Raw genomic sequence first — 8,400 nt, 5'->3', positions numbered from 1 at the left:
CATCCAAATAGGAGCAAAAAGGGAATTATAACACAAACTGACACCCGTCGTCTAAAGGTTGAAACAAACAACAATGTACCTCAAGGTTAATTTTATGTCTGTTTAAGTTTAGATCTGCCCATTCATATTACACACATTTTGTGGGTTTACTGATGAGTTAAGGATGTCTTTCACATCAGTTGTGTAAAATTACGTAAATTGGATGTAAACTGGTATTATGAATCGGTCTTTTAAACTGACAGAATCAAAATTGCAGGTACTGATAAAAAATGTTAAAAACTGATTTTATGTAATCTTTCAGATGATGAATCAAAGCCAGTGGTGAAAAAAGTTATGGAAAATAATGAGAAAATACCAACACAATCATATATAGTATTATTTAAATATTTAGAAATTTAAACTACATGTAGGATACCCGATCTTGCATGTCAGTCTTTCATTTTGAAATAAATAATAATGATCCCTGTCTTTATTTTCACAATTTCAATTCATCATAAATGACTGATCTGAAAAGCTACATAACTTTTTTTCAGTTTTCAATCTGTACCTTCAATTTTACTCATCTGATCTGTTATACCAGTTTACATACAATTTATGTAATTTTAAACAACTGATGTGGAAGACTAGTTATAGTTAATGCACCCTTTCAAGGAAAGCTCCTTCCCTCTGTTTGTCTGAAATGGATGCGTTAATGTGCCACTCCATTCTCAATGCCACCTTTCAAGACAATGAGGGCATTTTTTGAAAGGGTGTATGGAATGCTCCCCACCACACCATTTCCCTTCGTTGAGATGGGGGAGTTGCCACAAGATCTACTTCGAAAACAAAATAATGAAGGAGTAAAGAATTGCTCTCACTTACTTGCAATAGACCATTCCTTATTCAATTCAGCTCTAACAAGACAAACATAACAGATTAATATCTAAGATCTAATTATTTGTCAAAAGGGGAGTGTATTTGGTCCTCAAACAATTTTTAAAGAATAAAATGAAAATACCCCCATCCCACGAACAATATGAACGCTATTAAGTTCTCTCTTTTATTGTGACCCTGTTACAGGCATCATGGTTAAGACGAACACCACCGGATACCGCCGCGGTACGCGGTACATGTTCTCTAGGGCTTTCAAGACCAATGGAGTCGAAAAGCTATCAACCTTCCTCAAGGTTTACAAACGTGGCGACTATGTCGACATCAAGGTGAGTTGAACAACAGATTCATTTTTTCTCAGTACCGGTATGAATTCAATTAACCAAGAAATACTGAATGTTGTATGAAGTATTGAACAGTTAAACTGGTACATAGTACTGACTCACTTTTGTATGTGAGTATTCACTCAATCATCATGTGTTGAAAGCACTCGAGTGTCATGAGAATAACTTTTTTTTTTTTTTTTGCTGCCTGCTGTTGATCACTAGCTGCATGGGGAGGGAGTAGAGGATATATTTTATGAGATGCACTGATAATTCTTTTTTCATCTGTGTAATGATGTTTGATCACAGGGTTGTGGAGCCTTCCAAAAGGGTATGCCATACAAGGTATACCACGGACGTACTGGCCGTGTCTTCAACGTCACACCCCATGCTGTTGGTGTTGTTGTGAACAAGCAAGTCAGGTATGTATGCAAAAAGCCACCCTTTTTTTTCTCACAAAAGTGATTTCAATTTATTCAGGATTATTGGCTGCATTTCACCTATGCATTAGCTTATCTTATTAGGATTTAAATGATTTTGAATAAGGCAAAATTTAATTGAAGACATGGTTTTAAAAAATGGGAGTGTTTTGTGAGTTTCTTGTGATTCATAGAACAATGTGAGTAATCCAAGTCTGACATTGAGCTGGCAAAACTGCATAATGAACAGTGTGGAATGGAATGTAACACTTCAGGCTCTAAAACATAAGATGAGCCTATGAGGAAGAATGTTCTTTGATATTAACATAAGGTTCGTTTATATTTCTTTTACATAATTTTGGTATATTCAGTCAATGGCACAATTCTGGTAGTGCGAAATTTTTTATGAAGTAATCCTAGAATTTGAACATTCAGAATGTCATTCTTTGTAAGTTGTCCAGCTCAAACATCTTTCTCTTATAGAATAAAAATATTTTTTTTAAACTGTTAAAATGTGGCCATTATTTCAATGTAGGAATCGCGTCTTGCCCAAGCGCATCAATGTCCGCATTGAGCACATCAAGGCATCAAAGAGTCGAGAGGGATTCTTGGAGAGGAGGCGAACCAATGACATCCTCAAGAAGCAAGCCAAGGAGAAGGGTGAATTCTACAACATCAAGAGAGAGGTCAGTACTGTAGAATTAATTTCTAAAAGGCTCTTTTTAAAGATGTATCTGACAAAGAAAAGTGAAATAAGTCGGATGTTTGAAATTAATTTCTGTAAAAAGTTTGCTAGGGAGGGTAAAATGAGTGCCTAGATTATTTTTTTATTTTGATCTTTCATTCTGGTTAAACTATGGTGTTGATCCCTGTGTGGTTTGATGTGGAGAAAACATTGTGCAGTATTAGGACCTGATGTAAAACTTTGGTATTGTTCATTGAGATCGGCAGTGAAATAAGTGCATAATTCCATATTTTGAACATTTGATTAAACATTCCTATTTGTATTAAACCAAGAACTAAATAAGATGTCATGCCAACTCGTGCATCCCATTGATTTTTCAATACTAAAAAATGATGGTCCACGGGGCAGGTTTCCTTCAATGCCAATGAATGGGAATTGGATACCACACACAATGAAAGGCCTCTATTATTATTATTATTATTATTTATTTGGCCATAAAAACATACACAAATTGTACAATGTAATTACATAAATACAATTTGAAATTGAATAATTAAATATAGATAAGGTAGAAATGAAAGAGAAGAAGAAAACAGGAAGAAAACGGTTTTTCCATGGGCCAGGGCTCGCAAAAGTAAAATTCAGTACTATTGCCCAGAGGCATGCGAGCCCTCATGGAAAAACCGTTGAGAGAATATTGCACATTCAATATATAAAATTGCACATTATCAAAATTCAAATACAACACATTGACAAACATTATTTTAAAAAGCATGTACGTAACGCCAGGCAAGATACAGTAAAAGGAATAAAGACGGGTATTGGGAAGAATTTGAATACCCATGCCGGACTGATATGTGTGTAATGCTTAACATAACATAGCACAAAGATAACTTAGATTTGTGTGAGGTACTAGAGCCTGAAAAGCAACAATGAAATGAAATAAGGAGGAATGCCCTAGACAACAGCAAGAGCATGCCTCCACATTCCTATTAATGACATGTGTACTCGCCAGGCTCCAGCACCTAATACATAACAATTATTGAGACAATAAATAGTAAAATTACAGGAAACTCGCCTCCTTTGATTAAGAAAAAGAAGAAAAATTAAGAACTGCATAGTAATAATAATAATTAAAAAAATATAGAAATGATATTGAGATTTTTAGAATTTTATGTGCCCCCAACAGTTTTGCTAAAGAGGAATTATAAAAAAAAATCAACTGTAACAAATGGATATAACAGATCATACAGCCTGTACTACTTGAGCATTATTCTAAAATATTAATTGGAAAAAAAAAAAATTAATTATATACTAAATCCTTACTGACAGATAATTGAATCAAATTACAATAAAGGAAACACAATTGTTGGATGCACATCATAGAATGAAATATGCAAAGTACATGTAATTATTTAGGTAATATGGCAAGCATATCAAATTACAGGAAAAGTGTAATGGCAAAAATTAATTTAGTATAACTGTTCTAGAGGTAATAAAGTTCCAACTAAATAGAGGAGAAGAGAGGGGAAGAGATATATGCACTGTATAATACAGCAGACAAAAATAATTATTAAAGAAATGTCATTGTTGGAATCATAGCACGAATAATGAGGTGGTGAAAAGAAAGCAAAAATAAAAAAAAATGGAAAGAAAATGGAGTTATTTATGAGTTGGACAAGAGTGCTCCCTTTAAAGAAGAAAGAAATGAAGAGAGGGAAGTTGAAACAGCATTATCTCTTACACTTAGAGGAAGAGTGTCCCAAAGTCTTGGAAGGCGCCTAGAGGGTGAAAAGAAAAAAGACTGAGTTCTAGAGGGCAGATGACGGAAAGAAAGTGTTTCAGGATGGCGGGGGTTGATATAGATATTTGCACTGAGCTGTTCACAGTTACAAATTCCACGAAGACACTTAATTGCAAAGGAACATAGGAGATAATCTCGTCGGGAGGCAAGTGAAGACCAGTCGAGAAGTTTGAGCCTATCTTCGTAGGACATCTCACCACGACGCTGTTTTAGGGCAAGTCTAGTGGCTGTCCTCTGAACACGCTCAAGCTTATCCACCTGTTTTGAGGTTGTGGGATGCCATGCAGGCACACCATACTCTAAGATCGGTAATACTATTGACTTGTATAAGCAGAATATAGAGGATGCAGAAGCACCACGTGCCACCAGTCTTATGAATCCCAATAGACGATTAGCACGTGATACAACAGAGTCAATGTGGGTTTTCCAGGAGAGATCGGAAGAGAGGATCAGTCCCAGGTATCTAATGGAAGAATCAGAACTTAGAGCAGTATTGTTTAAGTAATAGGTAGGTGGGTTAACTCGTCTACTTCTTGTGATATGCATCACCTTTGTCTTTGAGGTATTAAAAGTCATTCCATTTCTTGCACACCAAGAATTCAAAGCAACAAGATCTGATTGAAGTTGATGTTCATCTGCAGATGAATAGATGTTCCTAAAAATAAGAACATCATCTGCAAACAGAACACAAGGAGATAGAGCATAATGGGAGATATCATTGACAAACAAGTTAAAAAGTGTGGGGCCCAGGACACTCCCTTGGGGGACGCCGCTTGGGACATCAATCCAGTCCGATGAAGAGCCTAAAAACAAAACTTGCTGAGATCTGTTGGAGAGAAAGGAGTAAATCCAGTTCCATAAACTACCCTGAATGTTAAATGATTTGGCAAGTTTATACAAAAGCTGTGTGTGTGGCATTCTGTCGAATGCCTTCGACATATCTAAGAAGACTGCATCAATCCTGGGTGCACGGGTTTTGTCCAAGGTACAACTCCACTGGTGATAAACATTTGTCAATTGTGTTACACAGCTTTTACCAGAGACAAAACCATGCTGCCCAGGGTTGAGAAGTCCATTTGCATAAATATGTTCCTGGATGTTCTTAACGATAAAACCCTCAAGGAGCTTACAAAGAACTGAGGTTAAAGCAACAGGACGATAGTTCGTGACAAGTGATTTGTCCCCACCCTTGAAAACGGGTGTAATATGTGCCCGTTTCCAGGACAATGGAACTTTGCCACAACCTAAGGATGTATTGAAAAGAATAGAAATAGGAAGTGAAATTTCTTCTGCAACTTCAAGAAGTATACTGGGAAGAATGCCGTCAGGTCCAGGAGACTTATTTCTCTGCAGACGAAGAAGAGCTAAGTGAACCTGTGAAGAAGATACAGAGAAATGTGAAAGAACAGGAATGTGCAAATTACAAGTAGGGGGATCATCAGGTAGAGTACATTGCTGACTGAATACAGAACTAAAATAAGAACTGAAAGCATCTGCAATATCTCCAGGATTTGAAATATCTACATCATTAAACCTAAACTTAGGAGGAGGAGGCGAGTTTTTGCGAGTTCTTATAAAAGCCCAAAACCTACGTCTATTGTCATCACAGGCAAACAATGTATTAACATATGTCCAATACGCTTTTCTACAGTCCTTCTTCACATTATTTCTGACAGCTTTATAATTTGACCAGTCTACATGATTATGAGTTCTCCTAGCAAGTCTAAACAGAGAATGTTTTTCATTAATCAGAGACCTGATTTCGGGTGTGATCCAAGGAGAGAGGCGATTCTTCCGTTTGTGCACCTGTGGGATAGTTTCCTTAATGGCAGCATCAAGAAAGTCTGTGAAGATTTCGTTGCACTCATCCACATCAGTTCCAGGTAAAATAGCTCGCCATGGGATCAGATGAATGAGGTATCGAAGTCTCGCAAAATCCCCACGACGAACCTGTAGAAAGGACCTCAAAGTGGCTCGTTGGGGCGAAGGTCTCGGAGAACGGATACGGATGTTAACAGCATGATGATCAGATGTCACTGGGTTACTTGCAGTATCAACGTGGATCAAGGAATAAGGCCGGTTCGTATAAACAAGATCGATAATGGAACCTGAAACGACATCTCCATTGACCATGATTCTAGTAGACTGCTTCACCATCTGATCAAAGTTGAACTCCTCCATAAGCTCTGACAGTTGGTTCCGATTAGAAGAGAAGTTACCGGCCGACATGTTGACATTAAAATCACCCAACAGTAGGCAACCATCATAATTGTCAACACCTACAGCTTCAATCTCAGCTCTCAAGATATTCCAGTAGGAACTTGAACTGTTCGGAGGCCTGTACAACAATCCAACTAGCCAAGAGGATCCTGGGGTGAAGGATAACGATACCCATAAAAGTTCTGCTCTGTCACCTTGAATAACAGAAGTAATGACTTGCGGTTTGAGGGAATGTTTCGCAGCAAGGAGAACACCGCCACCCCGACGTCTACCACCTCGATCACGACGCAGTATCAGATAATCATCTGGGAAACCAAGTGCACAGTCATCAGTGTCAGCCCCCAACCAAGTTTCGGTTATGCATAGGAAATCTGGTTTCGAGGTCTGAAGAAAAACTATCAGCTCAGCCAGTTTGCTACTTATACTCCTTGCATTAAATAATGTACAAGACAACAGTTTGTTTCTTCCTCTATTAATGTTTATGTTGTCATCACACACTCCAGTAAGCACCGGATCAGGTCCTGGATTGCATTCGATGTCACCAGCAGTGTATAACAAGCAGCGAAATGTTGAATAACTATTTGAATAATATGGCATAGGCTTACCAGCTGGTCGAAGTTTATTTGGAGTCAAACAAATTCCTTTCAAGTGCATCATGTTGCAGGCACTAACAATACAGTCTGTTGTCCCGATGAAGAGGAGGGCCAACAAAAACAGCTTCAACATGATCTCCATTGGCATTGGTAGCTTGAACACGACTAAGCAAGATGCCTATGTTACATATACATATAGGCTACTGTAGAATACAGAGTGCACATCCACCACAAAAGTGTAGGTGTGGGACCGTAGGCAAACTGATGGTGTAAGTCAGCACAGATCATTCCTCATAAATAGTGGTTTTAATTAGTTTACTCCAACAAAGATGACACTAGAGCAGCTACAGTACTTACAGGAAGAAACAGGCATGCTTTCTTACAAAATCAAGCAGTATGTAGTTGTAGATAAAACAGAGAATTAGCAGAAATTTGGCTGAAAAGATCTCATACACTTGTTTCTTCTCTTCGATTTTAAATGTATTTTGTAGCATATTCATCTTGTGGACCTCAGAAGTGTGTTCGTGAGAATCAGAGTAATATGATGGTATCTCTATATAATAATAAAGAGATATGTTCCTAATTTTCAGTTGGTCCAGTGTGGTATCAATTAACCAAGAATCCATTCTGTGAAAGTAATGAAATTGTCCCATTACACTACCATGTAGTCATTTGAATTGTACTTTATCTGTATTATCCACAGCCTGTCCAACCAAGGAAAGCCCACTTTGTCAGCGCCAAGAACAACGCTCCCCAACTGATTGAGCCCATCCCATATGAGTTCATTGCATAGACATGGATGAGTGTGGTGCCTACAGTGATTCAATAAAGTGTACAGAATAATATAAACCCATTGTGTCCAGTTAGAATTTGTTTCATTGTGTTGTTGTGAATGATACATGATGGCTTCTTTGAGCTGAATCCACTACACATCTTGATCTTAACAATGAGGCTGATACTAACAGGTGGGTGTTTCTTAAAGCTGTTCGTAAGTTAGGAGCGAATTTAAGAACGACTGGTAATCCTTTCTTGTGGTAAATGGTACGCACCAATATGTTCATTGACGATGGTTTAGCACGTACAAAGGAACAACAGTCTTTCTTAAGGTCGTTTTTAAGTTACGAACAGCTTTGTGAAACGGCCCCCAGATCTGGAAAAATAAATACTGTATGCCAACATCTGCCATAAAGTCCTAATGGCTTTTCAAATTGGTATATGGCCTGTTAAAGTATAATCCACACATTAAGGTTAAAATGGCATGTTGATTGATTTGTATTATCTAAATGATAACTTTCCAATTCTCGCTACCCCAAATAGCGATTTCGCCGAGATCCGGGAAAATCCCTGTAACGTGCATTGCATTATGGGATAGCTTTTTCGGTATTACAACTTCCTGTTTGGAAGTCCAACGCACTGTTTTGCCATTCAGATCGACAGTGCCGTCATGCACAACAACACAACGTAGCTTTCGCTCGGAAAGTTCGTG

The 8,400-nt window shown here is 37.8% G+C and overlaps 1 protein-coding gene across 1 annotated transcript; it reads left to right on the top strand.

Annotated features, from left to right (window-relative positions):
* Positions 1 to 1,030: 1,030 nt before the first annotated feature.
* Positions 1,031 to 7,763, top strand: LOC129260256 (large ribosomal subunit protein eL21-like). Its single transcript, XM_054898271.2, has 4 exons — positions 1,031 to 1,199; positions 1,503 to 1,615; positions 2,148 to 2,298; positions 7,618 to 7,763. Exons 1-4 carry the CDS (start codon positions 1,065 to 1,067, stop codon positions 7,705 to 7,707), a joined length of 489 nt encoding a protein of 162 aa, XP_054754246.1. The 5' UTR covers positions 1,031 to 1,064; the 3' UTR covers positions 7,708 to 7,763.
* The last annotated feature ends 637 nt before the right edge of the window (positions 7,764 to 8,400 follow it).

The sequence above is a fragment of the Lytechinus pictus genome, chromosome 5 (genome assembly GCF_037042905.1).
Source record: "Lytechinus pictus isolate F3 Inbred chromosome 5, Lp3.0, whole genome shotgun sequence".
In the NCBI taxonomy this organism is placed as follows: domain Eukaryota; kingdom Metazoa; phylum Echinodermata; class Echinoidea; order Temnopleuroida; family Toxopneustidae; genus Lytechinus; species Lytechinus pictus.
The sequence above is the reverse complement of the archived record's forward strand: the minus strand, read 5'-3'. Positions and strand labels throughout refer to the sequence as shown.

What these genes read in the sequence shown, in the direction of transcription:
- LOC129260256 (XM_054898271.2), top strand. Translation starts at nt 1,065, where the DNA reads ATGGTTAAGACGAACACCACCGGATACCGCCGCGGTACGCGGTACATG. An exon ending in GCGACTATGTCGACATCAAG is followed by an intron (nt 1,200 to 1,502) that starts GTGAGTTGAACA and finishes GTTTGATCACAG; the next exon opens with GGTTGTGGAGCCTTCCAAAA. An exon ending in TCTACAACATCAAGAGAGAG is followed by an intron (nt 2,299 to 7,617) that starts GTCAGTACTGTA and finishes TATTATCCACAG; the next exon opens with CCTGTCCAACCAAGGAAAGC.